The sequence below is a fragment of the Sarcophilus harrisii genome, chromosome 2, assembly GCF_902635505.1.
Source record: "Sarcophilus harrisii chromosome 2, mSarHar1.11, whole genome shotgun sequence".
Lineage (NCBI taxonomy): Eukaryota > Metazoa > Chordata > Mammalia > Dasyuromorphia > Dasyuridae > Sarcophilus > Sarcophilus harrisii.
This window is the reverse complement of record NC_045427.1, coordinates 381468618-381491598: the sequence shown is the minus strand read 5'-3', so window position 1 is coordinate 381491598 and position 22981 is coordinate 381468618. Positions and strand designations below refer to the sequence as shown.

At 35.7% G+C, this 22981-nt stretch overlaps 1 protein-coding gene across 4 annotated transcripts in view; it reads right to left on the bottom strand.

The window, feature by feature from the left end:
* Positions 1 to 22090, bottom strand: part of ARHGEF37 (Rho guanine nucleotide exchange factor 37) — a 75333-nt gene extending 53243 nt beyond the window's left edge. Inside the window, exons 1-4 of one of the 4 annotated variants that reach the window (XM_023505584.2) lie at positions 21851 to 22083; positions 16980 to 17092; positions 7425 to 7517; positions 6686 to 6897 (exon numbers count right to left, since the gene is read on the bottom strand). In XM_023505584.2, coding sequence (XP_023361352.1) covers positions 6686 to 6886 — 201 coding nt within the window. In that variant the 5' untranslated portion in view covers positions 6887 to 6897; positions 7425 to 7517; positions 16980 to 17092; positions 21851 to 22083. Of the gene's footprint in view, positions 1 to 6685; positions 6898 to 7424; positions 7518 to 16979; positions 17093 to 21850 lie in introns of all 4 variants that reach the window. The other 3 variants (XM_031953504.1, XM_031953503.1, XM_031953502.1) reach the window with 3 other exon arrangements.
* Between the last annotated feature and the right edge of the window lie 891 nt (positions 22091 to 22981).

Below are 22981 nucleotides of genomic sequence, written 5' to 3'. Positions count from 1 at the left end.
GACTAATTCTAGGTATTTTGGTGCTTTGGCTTTTTTCAGACTCACAAGACAGTTTCAGCTTCTCAAACGTTCAGATATTCACTCAAGGCATAGGACACCAGGGCCTAAGGGGTTCATACATCTCCACAGTGCCCAACTAACCTCAAGTTAGGCTTGTCAAGTTTAGCTATTCAGAGCAAACCAAGCTACTTCTCAGTTTGAGCCAAAGACTGTTAATAAACATAATATATTCTTTTCTAAAGAGTATCTAAAACAGAGCCTCCTACCCCTATTAGCACCTATTCTCACTTTCCAGAGATTTCCTGTTTGTCTAACTGGGCAACTTCTATTGATAACAGAGGAGAAATCTGTTTTCAGCATTAGGGAGATAATAGTTCCTCTGATCATACCAAACATGGAGTATTAGAAGAGTTCTAAATCAGATAATGGCAGGCTAGAGTTTGAGAGAATCAGAGACACAGAAAGAGAAATATAGAGAGGGAGAGTTGAGAAACAAATGCACACTCTACAAGTGTAACCATACCCATAGAAATTTTGGGGGATGCAGATAGTGGAGAATACTACCCAGAATTTCCCAAATTCTAGTGGTCTTGACTTTAGCTGGGACCCTGCCTTGGACTTTAAAGAGGTTCTTGGGGGGAAAAAAGAAGAAGCCATCAGAGTCAAATTCAAGGGAGCCAACAGGGCTGAATAAAGTCTGAATACAGTAGGTAGGTGTGAAGGAGGACAATGACTGGAGTAGAAGACAGTAAATGTATATAAATTGGTAGAATAAGACAGTAACTCTCTCCTTCTAATCTTCACTCCAAATACAGGCTAAATAGTCCTGCTTGCTAGTCAATCTCTTCATTTCCTATTTCCCATTTTTCTCTTCCAGCTGTTTCAGGCAGTACTGAGAATACTGATTTCCCCCATTTAATTTTATTTTTATGCCATTTAACTGGTGATTCTTCATAAAGAACTTTTTGGCCATCTTAGATATTTGTTGTGGTTACTGAATGCATTCTAGATCACAAGATAGCTTTAGCTTCTCAAACAACATGGTTAGATATTCTCGCAAGGCACAAGACACTAGGGCCTAAGGGGTTCACACATCTCCACAGTGTCCAACTAACCCCAAAATTAGGCTTGTCAAGTTTAACCATCCCGAGCAAGTTACTTCTCAGAGCTGAAGACAGAAGAGATCTTATTTCTTTTTTTTTTAATTTCTTTTTTTCTTTTTAAAAATTTTAATAGCTTTTTATTTACAATTTATATGCATGGGTAATTTTACAGCATTGACAATAGCCAAAGAGATCCTATTTCTTAAAAAGACAGAAGATACTTTGCTCAGAAAAGTTGAAATGGAGATGTAAAGCCAAAGAGAATGAATCCTGATGATATTATTCCTTAAGTCTTTCAGGGATTCACTGTACCTTATTAGCTACCTGAAATCCACAAAAATATCAGCAGAACATGAGTCAGAAAGTCTGTGACCTGGAAAGAACAACTGCTTTTAGTCTGAGAGGTCTTCAGTGGCAGCTCCTTTTCTAGCCTATTCCTGGGGAAGAATCAAGACTCCAGCCATGTATAGCTGATGTGATTATTCAGAGCTAAATAAACTATGCATATATCAATGCCTGGGGCTTTAGGGCCCCTGCCCCCTATCATGAATTCTCCCTGTGGTTTAAATAAGTATAGGTTGGAAGAATGTAGGCTTTTTAATCTAGGTAAAAGAAAATTTGCCAGTGAGGGAAAGAGATATAATAGGTATCTTCAAGTATATAAAGTGCTCTCAAATGGAAAACATCGCCCCCAAAGGACATAATTAGGACCAGTGGAAGAAGAAAGATTTCAATTCTTCATAAGGAAAAACTTCCCAAAAAGGAGAGGTGGACAAAAAACTAATTCTTTGAGCTTGTGTGAGAGAAGGTTATAGAAGGAACAAAAGACCCAAGAAGGAAAAGGAGAAAGGAGATGGGAAGGCAAAGTAAGAACATGTAAATGAAGTAATTAGAGGGTAAAACAAATTGAGAGAGTAGATTGGTAGGTGGAGAAAAGTGATAAAAACAAATTGAAGGTTGGCATAGCAAACACCACAATAGTTGATAATGAGACAAGAAATGAAGTTGAGTTGTCAAATCCTTAAAAGGTGATAACTAGCCTAAAAGTTTTAATGAGACTCATAAGCTTGAGATATAAATCCTTGAAAGTAATTTTTTTAAAAGGCTGAAAATCTCAAACATTTCAGAGAAAGAACTTCTTGCACAACATGATAAATATGAAAATATGTTTAAAAGCATTGTATGTATTTAATATATATATATATATATATATATATATATATATATATATATATATATATATCAGATTGCTTGTTATTTTGGAGGAGGTAGAAAAATTTGAAACAAAATCTTACAAAAAATGAATGTGTATTTGGAAAAAGAAAATACTACTGAGACAATAAAATAAATACAAGGTAAATCATTTTTCAAAAAATAACTGCCTAAAACTGAAGCAACAAATAAAAGGATCCACAAGGATATGAACTGGATCTCATTAGTGAAATGAAACCTATAAATAAACCATGGCTTTGGATGGATATACCTTATTCATCATAAACAAGATAGGTAAGTGTTTACAGGAATTGGAGAGATAGTAGTATTATATATTAAGAATGTGACTTCTAAGAAAATACACAAGTCCTAGAGGAGAAAGCATGATGTATTTAAGTTAAATATTTAAGTTAAGACATATTTATATTAAACCCAACTAAGTAAGAAATAGAAGTTGTTTTTTTTTTTTCCTCTAGAGTAAGAAAGTACTTGCCCTTGAAGAATTCAACTGAAGAACTACATCTTCAGGTCCTATGAGAAATGTCAGTGATATTTGAAAGAAGCAGAAAATGGAAGAGGTGCCCCAAGATTAGAGAAGGGCAAATGTCTCAATTTTCAAAAAAGTAAGAGAACCAAGTCTGTAAACTAAAGGCCAGTGAGCATAACTTTAATTTTTGGGGAAATTATAGAATGGATCATTAAAGAGATGGTTGGAAAACCCTTAGAAAAGGAAGTAGTGATTACAATGAGCTATTATGGTTCACCAAGAATAGGCTTTGCCAACTAACCAAATTTTCTTTTTTTTTTTAATAGATAAGTAAATAAAGGGAATACCATATAATTTGCCTAGATTTTATCAAAGTTTTGATCTAGTATATCACAGAACTGACTAGATATTTAGATTCTAAAAGTAACTGTTAGGGTTCACTGTCACTGTAGCAGGAGCTCTCCAGTGGAATACTACTGTTATCGTGCTGATTAACATTTTTATCAATGATTTAAACAAATGCATATATAACAACTCACCAAATTTGCTAATGGCACTAAGCTGGGAGAAATAATTAACACAGGGGATGGCAGTCAGGATCCAAAAGTAGCTGAACAGTGCTTGCATAAACAAAACTAATGCAGTTAAAATTAGAAGGAAGACAGTTAACCAGGAAAAAAAATCTTTGCAGAAAGTTTTGTTGATAAAGGTCCATATGCAAGATATATAAGGAACTAATTCAAATTTATGCTAAGAAGCTATAACAAGAGCTATTTCCCCAATAGATAATTGATCAAAGTATATTAAAAAGGTAGTTTTTAAAGGCAGAAATAGAAGCTATCAGCCAAAAAAAAAAAAAAAAAAATCAATAAATGACCATTAGAGAAATTAAAATTAAAATAACTAAGGATTTCCCTCACACCCTTTAGACCCATACAGATGACCAAAAATGCAAAATAACAATTGTTCAATGGGCTTTGGGAAAACAAACACAATAATGTCTACGAAGAAGCTAGATGACCTAATAGATAAAGCACTGGACTACTTAGACACTTACTAGTTGTATGACCCTGAGTAATTTGTACAATGGACACAATAATAGTATCAATCTCTCACAACTATTGCGAGGAAAGATGGTGCTGACTTATAAAGCATTCTGCAAATCTTAAAGTGTAATATACATGCTGGTTGTCATTATTATAAGGAATCATCAAAAAAAAAAAAAAAAAAATAAGGAATCATCAATGAAAGGATCTTTATGTATAAAAATACTTATGGCAGCTCTCTTAATTATAGAAAAAAATTGTGCAGCAAAAAAGTGGGCCCTCATAAATTACAGAATAACTGAACATAAAAATGATATTATTTCACCTTATGAAATTACAAAAAGGTTTTGCAAAAGTGAAGGCTGAAAACTCTGTTTTCATATTTTAAAAATAAAAGATTACTAAAAAAAAAAAAGATACAAAAAATACAAAAGGGATGATTTCAGAGATCTTAGAAGATCTGTATGAACTGATACAGAGTACAGTGAGCAGAACCAGAACAGTAATTTATATGAAAGTATTACAAAGAAAAATAACTTTGAAAGATTTAAGAAATCTAGCTAATGCAATGATGTTCAGTTTTGAGAGTTTCGGTTTAAGAAGGACACTGAAAAGCTGTAGTGTCTGGAGGATTGCAAAAAGGATAGTGGAAGGCCTTGAGTCTATGTTTCAGGGGCATCATATCATGTAAAGGAGGGAATAGACTTGTTCCATTTGGCTCAAGCACAAAACCAGGAACAAGTAAAGGTTACAAAGAGGCAAACTTAAATTTGAGATAAAGATAAACTTCTTAACAGTCAGAGCTTTCCAAAAATGGATTCCAAAAATGCCAGCTAGAGCTGGCAAGTTTTTCCTCCAGACAGTCTTAAGGCAGAGGCTGGATGATCACCTGTCAGGTATATTATAGTTGGAATTTTCTTCATGCATAGGTTAGATTGAGTGGTAACTAAATTCTGTGATTTTGAAGAATGGGCTACCACAGAAGATAACAGCAAATAATAATAGCTAACATTTACTCATAATGCTTTGAGGTCTACAAAGCACACTTACAAACCTTTCTCACTGGGACACTAATCCTGTGGAGTAACTACTAAAGCTATAATTATCCCCATGTGACAGATGAGAAAATTAAAGCTCAGGGAGGTTAATTGGCTTGCCCATCATCACATAACTAATGCCCACAGAGGCAGGGTATATAACTAGCTTTCACCAAACTAAATAGTGCTACTGCTAATAGTAACTTCCTTGTCACTGAAAATTTTGAAACAGAAGCATTATTCTAAACCTGTACTTCTCCCCAGACAAGGATAACAGAGAGGGAATTCTTGCCTTAGAATAGAGGTTAAACTAGACCTCCAACTCTAAGCTTTTATGGCAGGTAATGAGGACCAGGCTTTTTCCTAAAGCTAGGGGCCATAATGGACATCTTATTTTGGCAGAGAAATCTCACTTCAACATAGCACAATCATAAGGTAGAATTCAGGCAGTAAGGGGCAGGCTGGGTCAGGAATCAGACAAGATTAGGTTGCCTTTTGTCATAAACCTTGTTGAGCTGATAAAGTCCCCCCACCCTCCTAAGAAAATGGAGTGAGCCACACAGAACCCTAAGAAATCAGAAAATTAAGAACCAGAAGGAATTTCATAGATCATCTAGATCAATTTCCTCTTTTTATCTTCCTTTCTTTACTTTGACATTAATGTTTAAAAAAAAAAAAAGAAAAAGGAAAATAAACAAAAATTACTGATGTTTTGATACAACTTACCAACAAACATCCAAACAAATCCCCTACAAAGTACATTTCCCCAAAAAGATTTCTTTTAAAATTCTTAACAAAAGGAAGGAATGTGCCTTTGGGTTTTGATAGCATATTAACCTGGACCACTGTACTGGCCAGAATTTGATTGCTTCTTTGCCTTTCTGTGTAAGTCCTACTCTTAACAGGACTAAATAGGCACTTAATAAATACTAAGTAACTGATGGCAACAAAATGCAAATAAAAGACATTTTGCATGTTCTCTTGATTCTACCTTGACCTCCCACATTTCTTTGAATTTTTACCATCCACAGCAATAGTCTGTTATATTCATAGACCACAATTTATTCAGGCATTCCCCAATAATCAGGTATATTTTCCATCACAGAATGCTATTTTGAACATTTCATTTAATATAATCCTTTTTTTCCCCTCACATATAATAGATAAAATTTTAAACCTGGAATCAAGAAGAACTGAATTCAAATCTCACCTCTTATGGAATTACTGGATGGGTGACCTAGAGTACTAAACCTCTCTGAACACATTTCCTCTACTGCAAAAATGGAGATTACCTGTAGTCTCTAGCTTGCAAGGTTATTTTAAGACTCAAATGAAACAATGCTTGTGAAGCATTTCATACATGGTAAAGTGCTATATAAATGTAAATTGCTATGATGATTATCAGTGCTACCAAATAACATCCTTGGAAATAGACCCAGTCATAAATTTTCTTGCTCAAAAGTTTTCAAGATGAGACTCAGAGAGAGGAAGTAATTTGCCCACAATTACACAAGTTATAAATAGCAGAGTTAGGCAGGAAAGCAGGGACCCCCATGACTCAAGGGAATAGGGACAAATCTTAGTTGCTACCAGGATCTAGCCTAATTTCAGTGGTCTCTATGTGGGGATAGATCTGGAGTTTGGGGTATGCACTAAACTCATTCCCCTCCACCCTGGAGGGTCACTAGGGCTTAAATATGGTGCTGAAGATTTATGGTACGGCCCTTCAGAGGGATTGAGAGGACTGAACGCTGGTTTGGGTGCTGCTCCCTGCCTCTCTCCAGTCGACATGCATATTACCTCATGAAGTTGGCTCCGGATATCGGAAGCACAGAGTTGGAGATTGTGCACATATCTGGCCTCTGTGCTGATCAATTCCTTTGCTGCAAGTCTCTGATTCAGTTTCATTTTTTCAAGAATCTTGATTGCTTCATCTCCTTGACTTTCATCCCCCGAGTTCTCCCCAGGAGAGGGAGACTCACCTTCCTGGTAACCAGCCATAGCAGGAGGACCTAAGAAATAAAAAAGTCAAGTATATTCATCAATCAAGTCACAAGCATTAATTAAATGTCTACTATCCACTGAGGATCCCCAGGCAAAAACAAAACAATCTCTACCTGCAAGAAAGTTACATTCTATGAGGTAAAACAACATGTACATGCATAAGAAGATGCAAATAATAATAATAATAATGCCTAAAGTAAATTCAAGGCAATATTTTTTTTTTGGATGTAGAAAGGAGACCCACAAATGGAAGTGACTTTTGAAGGAGTTTCAAGTAATGTAAAAGGTAGAAGTAAGGAGAATGCATTCTAAGAGAGCTGGTACAAAGGCAGATGGGAGGCAGAATGTTACGAAGAATATATAAGGTCAGTTTGAGCTGGACCTAAGAGTGTAGAAGTTCAGTTGTTTTTCAGTTATGTCTGACTGTGATCCCATTTAAGGTTTCTTGGCAAAAAATACTGAAATGGTTTGACATTTCCTTTTCCAGTTCATTTACAGATGTGGAAACTGAGGCAAATAGGGTTAAGTGGCTTACCCAGGTTCACATAGCTAGTGTCTGAGGCCAGATTTTTAACTCAGGTCTTCATGACTCCAAGCCCACAGCTCTATTCACTGAGCAACTCAGCTCCTGCAGAAGAGTAAGGTATTTTTCCAGTAAGGCCAGAAAAGTATTCTGGAACCAAATTGTGAAGGACTTAGGCCAAATAGAAGCCTATGTATTTGATACTAGCGGTAATAGAGAACCACTGAAGGTTATTGATCAGGGCAGTGACATTGTCAAACCTCTGCTTTAGGACTATCACTGTGGAGGTTGTGTGAAAGATGGAAAATTTTGGGATAACAGCTTGAGAGCACAGAAGAATCAAGTAAAGGTACTTAAGGTTTAGAGAAACCTGGGCATCTTTCTAGAAGATGGGAATGAGCCTATATAATCTGAAGATTACAGAGAAAGAAAATACATGTCAGAGAAATCTGCTAAAGAGGAAGCATGAGAGAATAGGATCCAACATAGAAGCAGAGAAGTAAGTCTTAAAGGAGAGAATGATTATAGGGAGTGATGTCAGAGGGATCTGAGATATAAAGAAGGGGGAAAGAAGGAGTTTGGACAAATGACATCTATGCTTTTTTAATAAATAATTGGGATATAATAATTGAAAATAAATTTTGAAGATAATAATTTTCAATCAATGTAATCATAGAAGGCTCAGACACCTCAAATTGAATCACTGAAGAGTATAAACTAGGTATTTGAAGTTTTCATAATATTTCATCATGATAAGTGAATGAGTATGAATGAGTTTAAGAGAACTGTAAGGTTTGGGCCATTAGATAAAGACATATGACAACATATAGGAAACATCTTTTGACTGGCTGAAAAACTGACATGCACAGCTAGGCCCATATATAAAAACTGTTGGTGCAGTTGTAGAGATCACCAAGTTTCTAAATTGAAGATTAAAAAGTTGGAGCCCAACTCCTGAAAGGAAATCACTAGATTCCCACCTTCAACCAATGCAATCTGATATGATTTAATTAGCATTAATTCACATATAATTAGTATTAGATTTTACAATTAAGAAATCATTAGTGATCTCAGTTCAACTGAAACCACTTTTCAATATCATGAGGGATTATATATATATATATATATATATATATATGTGTGTGTGTATGTATGTTATATAATACCGATTTTTTTTTTGAGGCTGCATTTGAACTCGGGTTCTCCTGACTATAAGGCTATCCATCGCACCATCTAGCTGCCCTAATTCTCATATTTTGTATAGCACTGGACCACTGATTGCTCCCAAATACGCTACTCTTTAAATTTCTCTAATACTGCTTTCTTTTTGTTCTTTTCCTATCTGCAAAACAAGTCCTCAGTTCATCATACATACTCTTCCCCCAACTATAAGTATAGCCAAGGGCTCTGTATAATCTTCTCTCTTCCCTCTACACTGTCACTTGGTGATCTCATGCACTCCCATGGGTTCAATTATCTTAACACCAAAGATTACTCAATCTATATATATATCCAGCCCCAGCCACTCACTTAAGCTACAGTTCCCCATCATGAACCACCTATTGGATATGTAATAGATGTTATATGTCCTGCGGGCATCTCAGACCCATATACCAAAAAGAGAATTCATTTCCCCTCAAAACCCAACTCTTTTCTGAACTTCCCATTACTGATTCAGACTCCATTACTTTTCCAAAAATTAATGTTGTACCTTCCTCTCTCCAACTCTTCAACTTCACTGTCACTCATTCCATATAGCCAATTGGGGACTAAATCTTGTCATTTCTAATTACACAACATCTCTAGCATAGGTCTCTTTTCTCCACTCCACTTGCTAAATACAGACCCTCGTCACCTCTTGAATTGACTGTAACAAAAACATCCTATGATATATGGTCCAGCCCTACTGGCCCACTTATAGTTCCTTGTACAGGACTTAACAGCCTCCTGTATCCATGATTTTGCATTGGTTATTCTCTATGCCTATAATGTTCTTCCCCTCTCACCTCTGCCTATTGGAATCCATGGCTTTCTTTAAGACTCAGTTCAGGGCAGCTAGGTGGCACAGTGGATAAAGTACCAGCCCTGAGGTAGGAGGACCCAAGTTCAAATTTGACCTCAGATACTTAACACTTCCTAGTTGTGTGACTGTGGGCAGGTCATTTAACTCCAATTGCTTGCAAATGGAGAAAAAAAAAAAAAAAAAAAGCTCATTTTGGAAAAAAAATCTGAAATTATGTCCAAAGAGTTATTAAACTACCTATACCACTTGACCCAGAAATATCACTGCTAGGTCTATTTCCAAAGTTGATTGGGGGGGAAATTAAAGAACCTAAAATGTTTATAGCAGCTCTCTGTGGTGGCAAAGAACTGGAAACTGAAGTGATACCTATAAAGTGGGAAATGGCTAAACAAGCTATAGTATATAACTGTGATAGAATACTACAGTGCTAAGAGAAATGATGAGCTCAGGGATTTAAAAAAAATATGGATAGACTCAAACAAAATAACAAAGAGGGAAATTAACAAGAACATTGTATACAGCAACAGCAATATTGTTTTAATAATAACTGAGTGAATAAATCATTCTGGCTATTATAAAAACCCAAATTAACTACAAAGAATATTTGAAGAAAGATACTATCTGCATCTAGAGAAAACATGGATAAAAAAGAAGCATTATAGAATGATTTTACATACACACACACACACATTTGTGTCTAATGGTAGCCATCTCTAGGGCAGGAGAAGGGAGAAGGAAAAAAAAAGATAACTATTATATATTTACAAGAAATAGTAAGTTGCACATAATAGATTAGCAGTTTCATGTTCCATCATCTTTTTTATTATACTATGTTACAGAAATGTTTGTTTTATTCCATAAATTAAAAATAAAATACAATCTTTAACAAGATTCAATGTAAGTATCATCTTCTCCAGTGGACTTTTCCTGGTTCCCCAACTGATAGCACTTTCCTCCTTAAGTTATTTTATATGTTTACTTTCTATATATCTTATAAGTTTGTGTGTTTGTGTGTGTGTGTGTGTGTGTGTGTGTGTGTGTGTATTGTCTTCCCCATTATAAATCTAAGCTCTTCAAGGGGCTTTCTTCACTTTTTCTTTTTATTCCAAGTTTAATATAGTATCTGGGACATGATAAGGCTTAATAAATTCTTGTTGAATGAGTAAAAGAATATAAATAATATTTGGATGCTTGAGGTTACATCTCAGGAATCTCAGGTCTGAAAGGTACCTTTGAGGATACTCAGTTCAAACTTTAATCACATGAATCCCTTCTACAAAATCCCCAGTAAGCTGCCATTCATCTTATCAAGAGAAGTTGAATTGTTCTATTTGTAAAAGTATTGAACACTAAAGGATGGTAAGACCATTCAGAAAAAAACAAAAGGATTTTTCAGCTCACATCTAAGCTATGGTCAAGAAGCAATGGCAAGATTTGCTTAGCTGAAATCCAAATTCCACCCTCTGATCTTTGCCTGGACCAGACGTAGATGAAATTTCAGCTGCAGTTTCTGTGTCTGGATCCCTAAATCATCCAAAGCCCTGTTCTGACCTTCCTCCAACTCCCAAAAATCCTTTGGTTCCACAAGTGGAAGTTCTAAATATGACTGACAAAGAACCCAATCCCTGCTTCCTTTTCCCTAGTGAACAGCTTTTGGACAACTGTTGTGACCAAAAACATTCAGGAATTGGCGATGATCTTCCCTACTTGTTGAATCCTCATGACTATCCCAACCCTTAGGTCAGGATCACCACAGGCTTTCCAGCTTGCCAGGCCTACTTACCAGGGCCTCTGCTCTGTCCACAGGCACTGTTTTCAGAACATCCATGCTATAATGTGAAAGTGAAAGCACCTTTACCACAACCTGAAAACAGGGTACTAGCCTAGGGCAACAAAAGAAGTGGGGTGATGCAGTAGAATAAGTATTGGCTTTGGAGGCAGAGGGCCTGGGCTCAAATCCCACCTCTCATATTTATTACCTTCAGCACCCTGGACAACTTACTTAACTATAATGGACACTAGTTTCATGTATAAATTGAGGGGATTGGTATCCCTCAAGCTCTTGAACCTTAGTAAAGTGAGAGAGGCCCAGACAGGTTGTCACCAGTCAGTCTGGTCCTATTTGATTCCTGACCCAACCCCACACCCCAATTCCTGAATCTTGCCTGGGGTTTGACTCCAGATGCCTCCCCATTTCTGGTATGTGGCCCTACCCTGAATTGGTAGCAAAAGCTTGCTTATTTATTTATTACTTGACTATAAGGACACAATCATCTCATCTAATCAGAATTTATGAGAGCCAACACATCTGTCTGCTTATAAATTAGATAAAATTCAGTTGTACTTAGAAGAATGCATATTTCTTTATATCCAAGTAGCTGATATAAAATAAGTTTATTTTTTTCCTGAAAGTAAGCCAGAGAAAGCCTGAATCAATAAAACAGGCATTAGTAGCCTTAAAAATGTGGAAGTAATTAAACTATATTTATTCAATTCATTTTAGATATTTTTTCCATTTTAAAAACTGAAAACTTAGCGAGCATCAACTAAAATGAGCACTTTCAGTATATACAATAAAACAGAAAAGGTTACACATCAAACTGCAAATTCACTTTTCAAATCTCATTCATTTGATTTAACAAAGAGGAATTTTTATTAAGTACCTATTCCTTACAAAGAACACAATATTCTGAACTAGGTCATATATAAAGATAAAATAAGACAGCATCTGTCCCCAAGGTCAACAAATATTTACCAAGGCTTAAGTCCACCTGTTATAGTTAAAAAACAAACAAAAAAAACCTCCCAGCATGACTAAGACTTGAGACATAGTTCTCATAAGATACCAGCTCAAGTCCATCATAGCCTTCTGACCTGGAATAAGTGATGGGATTTCTAAGGAGGTTCCTTTGAGAAATCATAGAAATTAAGAGGTACAAGGGACCTCAGCAAGCACCTAGTTTCTGCCTGAGACAGCTAGGGGACTCAATGGATAGATTCAGGAAATGAAGTCAGGAAGACCCATAGTTCAAATTCAAACTCAGACATTTCCTAGCTGGATGAATCGGGAAGTCATTTAACCTCTGACTGCCTCAGTTCTCTCATCCAGGAATAAAAAAAAATATATACACACATACATACACACACCCACACATTATATTTAAAACACAGTAATAACATATTTCCCAGGGTTGTTGTGAGCATAAAATCAGATATTTGTAATCCCCACTGTAAAATATCAGATGAGTAATCGGTCATCTTGCTTTTCTTTGAAGATTTTCAAGTAAGAGAAACCCACTTCCTACAAAAGTATTCTTTTTAACTTTTAGTCATCTCTTAATTGTTAAGAAGGTATTCCTGACATTTGATCTAAATTAGCTTCTTTGCAATTCCCACCCATTGCTCCCACTGTTCTGCCTTTTGGGACCAAACAGAGCAAGTTTTAGCCCTTCCCCATATGATAACCTCTCCAATACTTGAGCACAACTATCATCTTCTTCCTTTTCTTATCCCCCACATTTTCTTCTCGAGGCTAAACAGCCCCAGTTGGTTCATCATGTCCTCATATGGCACAGACTCAAGGCCTTTCACCATCCTGGCTGCTTTCCTCTGAATTCTCTCAAGCTTATCATTGTCCTTCTAAAACTGTGAGCCAGCCCAATTATGCCTTATGTCTTGTCTGGCTACAAAATGGCTGTTGTGAGCATGAAAGATAAGGTATATGAAAACACACTGGATGAACTGTACAATGCTTTCAACAGTGTGAGGGATTACATTCATTCAGTATTTCACTAATTCTGTCCCTGATTTCTAATGCACACAAAAGCCAAATGGTGTTGGAGTAATCTTGGCATCTTTCCTGTTACATTCCCTGGCCTGGCAAGGCTTCTCAGAAAAACAAAACAAAATAAAAACCCTTCTCCCAAAACAGATTATATTGCAGTTAAGTCAGCTATAAGCCAGCTAACCAACTCTCTACTCTGAGCTAACTTTCCTGGAGAGAGCTATTACCATTCCCTTATAACTCCTTTAGACCAGGATCTTAGTCTACCAACCACACACCATCACCAAAAACACCACAAGTCAATAACTGTCCTCCAAAAGAACTCATTTTTCTGATTCCTAAAAGACTTCTTTGGATCTATGTAAAAAACATCCTGAAATATCAACATGGTGGAGCTATAATTGGTACAGAGAGAAATTCATTCTAATTACAGTTAAAGATATATTAACAGCCTGCTGTGAACAAGGCACATTGTATTAATAGGCAAGGATACAATGAATTAAAAAAAAAAAAAAAAAAAAAAAGACAACTTTCCGGCTTTTAAGGAGTGTACAAACTACTTGGAAAGAAATACAGATGCACAAAATATAAAGGGGCATAGAGAAGAAGAGGGGAAAAAAGGGTCAAGATAGCGCTCTAGGAAAATTGGAGGTGAGAAAGGGGATGAAAGTTGGGGTGAAATAAGGGTAAGGAAAACTTTCAGCTGGAATGAGAGTTGGGGTAAAATGGGAGCAAGGAAAACTTCATGGAAAAGGTAGTAATTGAGCTAAGCTCAGAGGAATTGTGACAGGTGGAAATGAGGAAGAATCCAATAGTTTCCAGGGGTCCTCAAACTATGGCTCAAGGGCCAGATGCGGCAGCTGAGGACGATTATCCCCCTCACCCAGGGCTATGAAGTTTCTTTATTTAAAGGCCCACAAAACAGTTTTTGTTTTTACTATAGTTCATCTCTCCAACAGTCTGAGGGACAGTGAACTGGCCCCCTATTTAAAAAGTTTGAGGACCCCTGGGCCTAACTAGAAAATGGAATATGTAAAGGGGAATAATGACTCCATCTTGAGGTCATGTTTTATAAATACTTTGTCTTATTCCCTAGTTCAGGTTGTCCCTTTGAAGCATCAGAATTTAGTTTTATGATTAGGTCCACCCAGAAGAATACATACTCTCAACTCCCACATAAGCATTCTGGCAAACAAGATACCAAACAAAAACCAGCAAATGTCAGTTACTTTTCGGTAGTGTCTCCCCCACAAAAGGAGGCCCTCACTTGGGCTAGCCAGAGCAACAAATAATTCACTCCCACAATGAGCCCCACCCACCTCACCCCAGGAACCTAAACAGTCCTCAAGACTTACAGTATTTCTATCAGTACAGAGGAATCTCCCAAAGAAAGGAGAAGCACTTGGTGGTGGAGAGAGGAAGATGTCCCTAAAAAGGTTCATGTCTTTTCTCTCAAACCAGCACAATCCGCATAACTCCCAGTGCTAATAAAGTGCCAGGTCCAAGTTTGGTGCTCCTTGATTATCAGTTAGGTCTGGCACCAGGACTACTCCATTCAGTCCAGAAGAGTTCAGCAGCTCCTTTTTTGAGTCAGAGGCTTATTCCTCTAATTCTTCTCCTTGATCTCAGAGTTCCTTTCCTGCTCTGCTTCTGAGGTTCCCAGGGGACCTTCTGGGATGCAAGACTCCTTTCTCACCTATCATTGCACAGGGCTCCACTCTTCTCCATTTCCCTCTAGTCAATACTCTGTGTTACTTTTTTTCCCCCTGAGACAATTGGGGTTAAGTGACTTGCCTAGGGTCACACAGCTAGGAAGTGTTAAGCGTCTGAGACCAGATTTGAGCTCAGGTCCTCCTGACTTCAGGGCTGGTGTTCTATGCACTGCACTACTCAGCTACCCCCTTTTTAGCTTATTCTAAATGTATTTGGGGTTCAAGTGTTAACTTTATCATCAATAAGATATTGATGCCAATATGTATTCTAAAATTTAATCAATAATATGGGATTAAGACAGGAGCAGCAAATTAACTTTTCAAGGGAATTTCATACCTTATTAAAATGATATTTTTAAAACCAAAAAAAAATCATTATCGGTTGGTTAAAATTTTTTTTGGGGGGGAGGGATCAGGAGTAGAATTTATTAAAAAAAAAAAAAAAAAGAGTAGGGCTAGTAATCATGGATCTCAGACAAAGTCAAAGTAAAAGATTCAATTAAAAGAAAAATCTACATGTGTCAGCTATATTGTTTTAGATGCATGTCTCTCTACAAATGTGTAAATGTATGTGTGTGTGTGTATATATATATATAAATACACACAAAATGTTTACATATAGGTATGTGTGTGAATATAGATATATAGGTATGTGGGTATATATGTGCGTGTGAGTATATATGTATATATAAAATACATATGTGTATGTGCATATATATATATATATATATATATATATATGCACATCTGTGTTTATAAGGCTGCTTGGGGGAGGGGAGAATAAAAGGAGGGAACAAAGAACAAAGTGAAAAGTGCATAGCAGAGAACAAAAGAATAACTTATAAGGAAGCAAAGAAAAGATGGACAGGAATGAATATAATATCTTCTATTATTATACATGCTTACTTGAAACGGAAGTTCATTGTTACATATTTTGAACCCTCCCTGATGTTTTGCTGACACATGATAATGTTTTGTTTTTCTTTCTTTTTTTTTTTTTTCCTATTTTGTATTTAGGGTTTTTTTTATTTTTTTCCTTTTTTATTGCTTTTTTTCTGATTAAAACTACATTTTTTTTTAAATGCACATTTCTTTATGAGCCATGTTGGTGGTTAATTTTTTAAAACTATATGGAGTAGAGAGTATATAGAGAATTTGGAGGTACCTATATATGAAACCATTATATATGAAATAAAATCAAAAAGGTAGATTAGAGCCAGATTGTAGAGGACTTTAAAAGACTAGAAGTGTTTTCTCCAAGCATGAAATAGAAACCCAATGAAAATGTATGAAAAATTGTTATTAATTGGTTTCTGTTCTGTCTTTAACACTATTTGGGTTTTTTTGGACAAAGATACTAGAGTAGTTTGACATTTCCTTCTCCAGCTCATTTCACAGATAAAGAATTGAGGCAAATAGGGTTAAGTGACTTTCCCAGAGTCACACAGCTAAACTGAGGCTAAATTTGAATTCAGGTGCCCCCTGACTCCAGGGCCAAAGTTCTATTCATTGGGAGCACGATTAATCCAGAGCATCAGGATAATTACTAGCAATTCAAAGCAGGTGATATAAATGTTATTATTATCATCCCTATTTTAGAGATGAAAAAAGTGAGACTGAGGAAGGTTAAGTTAGTGAAAGCTTGAGGTCAAATTCAGACTCAGGTCTTCCTGACTCCAAGCCCATCATTTTAACCATTGACTATGTATTACAAAGCATATTAGTGGATTCCATAAAAAATAGAACTAGCAAGAACTAGTTAGGGAGCTCTATCAAACTAAAATTAATAGAATTCAGCTCAAGAAATTTTTAAGACAAAATATTGTCCTGAATATATATTGGCTAATGAGAAAATAATTGGAACATATAATTAAAAAAATAAAAACCCAGAATATCAAAGTAATAAGTTTCCAAATAATTAAAGATGAGTTGCTGGGTTGTTTTTTTTTAAACCAGAGTTGGGATTTCATCAGAGTGGACAACAATGAAGAGAAAACCATCCAGCAAAGCAGATCAGCACTTTTTCTATTATTGTTTTAGAGAATTACCTTAGGCACTCAGAGGTTAAACGACTTGCCCAACATCATGTTGTCTGTGTATATAGGCGAGATTTGAATCCAGGTCTTCTTGACTCACTGGCCAATTCTTCACTTTTGCAGAGCTTTAGAAGAAAAGTAAAATTTTTTAAAAAATGAAAACAAACCAAATTTATAAATGTAAAATAAAACAGGAGAAATTACCACAAATAGAATAAAAGGATGGAGAAATGAAATGTATAGAATTATGTCAATAAAAGTAAAAACTCTAATGAAATGAATTTATAGGAATGTAAAGTGCCAAAATAATGATCTGATCTTAGGAGAAATTTGGGAAACCATAAAAGAACTTCTAGAATAAAAATTTAAAAACCTCACTCTCCAAATGGCTTCACAAGAGAATGGAGAAAATCTAGGTTAAAAAAAAAAAAAAAAGATCGAGACACCTGTACTATTAAAAATAAGTACTTAACAGATTGTTGAATTGAATACAACTACCTAAATAAGGTCATGAAAAATTGGATATGATTAAACAACAACAAAAATACATGTAGCAATATGTTTTTTGAATTTCATTATGACCACTTTGTGGTTATACCAGAAATACAAGGATTCCTAATTTAATATTAGGAAAATAATTAGCATAACTCATTATTTATAAAAAGATCAGATTATATATCACCAGAGTTAGAAAAAAATCTTGCAAAAAATACAGCATTTAATCAATTATGTTAAAAATTCTAAAAGGCATAGAAATGGAGAAATCTTTACTTAATACAATAAAAATGTTTATCCACATCTAACCAAAAAAGCATTTATTTAGAATTTATCTGTATGGCACTGTGCCCAAGAGATTGTATACAAATTTGTTATTTAATCTAGACTGGGCCCTCCTACAACCTTTCTCAAGGATTTGTTAGTTAATGTTTAACAAGATCTAACATAAAAAGACACATTTTGAAGCTTAATCTGCTTTGTTAACATTTTCACCATTTTAAAAAATCTATACAATCCTCAAAACAAAATCAAGCCCAGAAGTGATGTTTACTTATTTCTGAGGTATAAATGCTCACACTCTGAAAATTTAACAATAGAATCTCAGGAAAACCATAATGAAAGACATCAGATCTCATAGCAATGCAATGAGCAAAGTTTTTCAGTCATTTCAGTTATGTATTACTCTTTGTGATCAGTTATAATGGAATGGTTAATTTGTGGTAGGCTAATGGAATTAAATAAAATAATGGAATTAAAGGAACAAGTGTGAGAAAAATGGGAAGATCTTTATAAAGCAATGCAAAATGAAAATAAGCCAAACCAGAAGGATCAAATACAGATTAACCAGGACCATAAAAAAAAAATCAAAAACAGGAATAAATGGACAAACCAAGAATCCTAAAGGATATCTAAAGTTACATTCATTGTATTTAAATGTATTTATTTAAATATAAATTTTGCAAAAATTATACTTGTACAATTTATTATTTATAATAAATCATTATTTCTCAAAAAGAAAAAAAGTGAGAACAACCCAATGGTTAGCAGATGATAGCCACAAGGATGACATAAGCAAGTTTCCTGAATCTTGGAGAAAAGAATTTCACAAGAGGCTGAGAAGAGGACAACATTCAATAAATTAAAATAAAGGTCAATAACAACTCACCATAGGTAAGGCATTATGTTAGGTTCTTAAAACACAACTAAAATTTGAAAAATAGCTCCAAGTTTACACAGAAAGATAGGAATGTAAGAGGTTGGAGGGAGGAATTGGAAATGGGGGATATAAAAGTAAACAATTTGAGGAAAGAGAGAACACAAGCATTTGGAAAAGATTTTTATTGGAAGTGATACTGGAGCTGAATCTTGAAGAAAGCTTATGATTCCAAGAGGGAAAAGGAAGAAGGAAATATATTATGGCCATGGGGGGAAGGGAGGATCACCTGTGCAAAAGTAAAGAGGTGGAAGATGGAATGACAACTTTCATGAATAACAAGTAAGCCAGTTTGATGGAATGAAATGATAGTTTGGGGGTTTCAATGGGACTGAAATGATATGGAAACCACAGCTGGGAGCCAGAACTATGTCCCTTTTCATTCTTCCTGGCTTCTTGCTGGAGCAAGAGAAGTGGTTTCCTTAGACTAATTTGCATAAAGCAGAGCCAGAATATTGTTTGACACAATGCTCTTTTGCTTTTCTTTTACACAGAACTGCCCCCTAATAAATCTGTACCATCAAATGGCAATCTTATTTCTTCAGCATAAAGCCTGGAGCTTTCTATGAAACGCCACAAATTATTCCAGACCATCTACCTAGCCTGAACATTCCCTTCTGTCCAGCTTCAATCTCAGCCAATTGGTTGGCTTTTTGAACCCAGTTAAATCCCTGACCATAATCCAACATAATTCTTTATTTTTCCTGAATTTTATCAATTTTTGCCTTCTAGACTATACCTGCCTTTACCCCCTCAGGCTTAGATGAGGATCCAAAACACAGACATAGCTCAGGCAGAATGTCTTTTTCAGAGTTTTGCAGCCCTCGAATCTTGTCTTCTCCAGGTTAGAATTCTTCACTTCAAAAGGACATTAGAGATAGATTAACTACCCAATTTTGTGGCATTAAAAACATTGAAATCGCTTGCCTAAGGATATGCAACTAATGGGAAAATCTGGTGGGTCAGATCTCAAAATTTTTTACATATGATTTTTCTATGTAATTTCCCAGCCCTTACCCTTTCTAGTTTCATATACCCCAAAATCAGTCAATATAGTATATGTATTATAATATAAAAAAGCATCAGGTTTTTGCCTTCCTACGTGGCCTTGTGAAAAGAGAGTAATGGAAGCAAGAAGCAATTCTTTTAGGGGTTTGGCTAAGAAATAGAGATAATATACCTCAATAATTAAAATAAGGAGTTCTTAATCTTTTTTGTCTTAGGAACCTTTTTGGCAATCTCTTGAAACTTATAGTCCCCATCTTAATATATATAAAATACATAAGATTGCAAAGGAATTATATTGAAATATTTATATAAATTTTATTATATAACATATAATTATTAAAAGAAGAAAAAGTTCACAGGTGCCAGATTTAGGGGGACCAGAATCTAGCAAGGATTTTTTTTTTTAAGGATGAGGAAGACTCAAAAATATTTCTAGCTAATAGGGAAGGAACTTATAGATAAAAGAGTTTGAATATGGGAGGAGAGGATGACTGAGTACATTGTAGTCTATTGGAGAAGAAAGGAAGAGAAAGGATTAAGGACATATATGAAGAGGCCTTTAAATATTTTATCATCATCATTATTATTTTCAAGATTAAGTCACAATTGTTCAACATATTTCAATTTACAAAGCACTTTCCTTATTGAAAACCTGTGTATCCACCTCCATTTTGCAGATCATTGAATTCAAGCTTGCCCACAGTCACAGAGTCAATAAATGTTAAAAAAAAAATTTTTTTTGTAAGTTAATTGTCAGAGCCAGGACTTAACACTAAGATCTTCTGAGTCTGAATCCAGTGTTCACTATTTTTTTTCCCCACTATTTCTGATTGCCTATAATGATTTTGAAATATAGTGGAATTTTAGAGGTAATATACAAAAAGGTCTCCTTTACAGCTTTTTAAAACCTTTAAAATAGTTGGAGATAGGGAACACATTGGCATAAAATATGTAAGGGATTCAGAGGAAGATGAGGGAAAAGATTATAATCAGATTTTGTATAAAACTATTTTATTATGTTGCTCATAAAGAAAATAAAAAATGCTAACAGAAATTTGCTATTAGGTCAATAACCTTAAAAGTTTATGACATTGTTGCAAAACCCAACAAAGAAAAATCTGAGTTGTAATAAAGCCCATATTCATATATGTAAAGCAGTATTTTTGTAAATCTGAGTGATAAAAAAAATTTGTTGTCCCAAGATGAAGTAGAAAGATAATTACTGAAAATGAATTGTATAACTCACAAGGACAAAAGTCTATAAATGAAACATAGGAAAGGATTGCTCAAGATGGTTAGGCCTAGATGGTTTCTAATCTGCATCTTGGAGGCTTAATATTTAAGGGTTTATTGTACTGAATATGATCTTTATAACAATGGACTCATTTCCCTCCCCATCATAAGAAACGCCTCTTCAATTGTGTAGGGAAAGATAACAGAATTTGATTAAGTAAGGGATACTTGTATTTGTGCTATGGGTAATAATATGTTAAATAAAATGTTAAATTTTTTTCTCACCTATCATCTCATTGGATCCTTAGAACAATCCAGTGGGATAGACAATATGTGTTACCTCCAGTTTAAAAATGGGGAGACCAAGGCTCAGAAATGTCACATGACTTGCCAAATCTCACGGGATAGGTTGGCAAAATTAGGACTTGCGCTCTTGTTTCCTGGGGCTCCCTGTTAAAATGCTATTTATATCACCTAAAATCAGAGATGTGCCCCATTTCTTCCAGCCCACAGACCCAGATTTGCTCAGCTGCCAATTTAAAACTGGGCTAACAGTACCCCACCTGCTTTTTTAAAGGAACGAATGCAATTCCATGAAAAGTCACAGGGCAAATTCAGAATTGAACCGTGACTTTGGGCATGGAGAGTGGCTTTTTTTTCCTAAATGCTCCCTGGAAAGTTCCAGCGTTCATCCCCAGCCTGCCACTAAATCAATACTCCCCAATCGCCTTGTCAAGCCCTTTTATTCCTGACAAGCCGCATCTTTTCTTGCTCCCGGCCTGAGTGACGTAGTTCGGCAGGGTGGTCCGGCCTCCCCCTCCCACTAATTCTTGTAGCGACAAAGATCATCCAGCTGTCTCCTCTTAACCGGGCAACCTGTTTGAGGGGATTTCTAACCACTGCTGGCATTTAGCACTTGTCTTCAACTTACCTCCCGATCCACAGGGAACAGGACTCGCTCGGTTCGGGCTGCTCAAGGTAGTCCCTGTCTGAAAAATAAAATAATAAGCAACCGGTTCTTTCTCCATTGCCAGCCCACGGAGCAGCCAGAACCAAGCGAACGGGCGGGACCGGACCTGCCTTCACCGTAACGTGCATGCGCAGGAACAGCCTCAGTTCCTTTTGTTGATTGTCATTCAGATTGCTTTTTTCCCCCTGGGTTGAAAGACTGAGTCCTATAGAGTCAATCCAATGGCTGACAAAGCAGCCAATTTGGGGCAATTAGCCAGCGGAGGATCCCAGCTGACTCGAGTTATTTTGCCTCTCCTTTATCTCGCCACAACCTTTCATTAAGCTTCATCCCTGGGGCGGGGGTTCTAGGAGAGAAAAATCTGCAAAAACCCTGAATTTCTTGATGCTAACGTTTCTATTTAGAATTATGCTTATCCTGCTATAATCTACAAAAGCCCGTAGCTATCATTTGGTCATTTTGCAGATGGGGAAACTGAGACCCAAAGCAGGAAAATGACGTCTGAAATCGCAGAGCAAGTTAGTTTAGGCAGATCTGGGATAAACATCCGAGTCTCTTGACTTCCAGGAAAGGGGTTTTAAGGTTAATTGATAGCTATTAATCGCTAACATTTATCCAACGACTTAACCATCCATCAGGCACTGTGCTAAGCGTTTTTATGTACCTACATGTTTTGCTTCTCAGTTAATTCTCCTACAAAATGGAGAATAATTTTTATCTAGTATTTTATTTTTAGTTTATTCTCCTTCAAAATGGAGAATAATGATCTTTATCTACTAAACATGTTCTTTATATATAGATATAGATTATATGTAGAAACTCGAGAGGAGAAGGGAAAGAGATGGAGAGAAGCGGATAGCCAATGTTATCAAGATGATAACTCACATTTTTGTGACATCTTGATAACTCACATTTTTGTAATGCTATATAAGGTATACAAAGCATTTTCCTTATGGCAACCTCAGGACATAGGTAATACACATTATTTTTTTTGTTGTTGTTCTATAAATATAATTTCATTAGTGGGGGGAAACTCCTTAAAGAGGATATTTTTCTCGCCCAATTCAGATTAGCAACTATTCTGCTATTTAA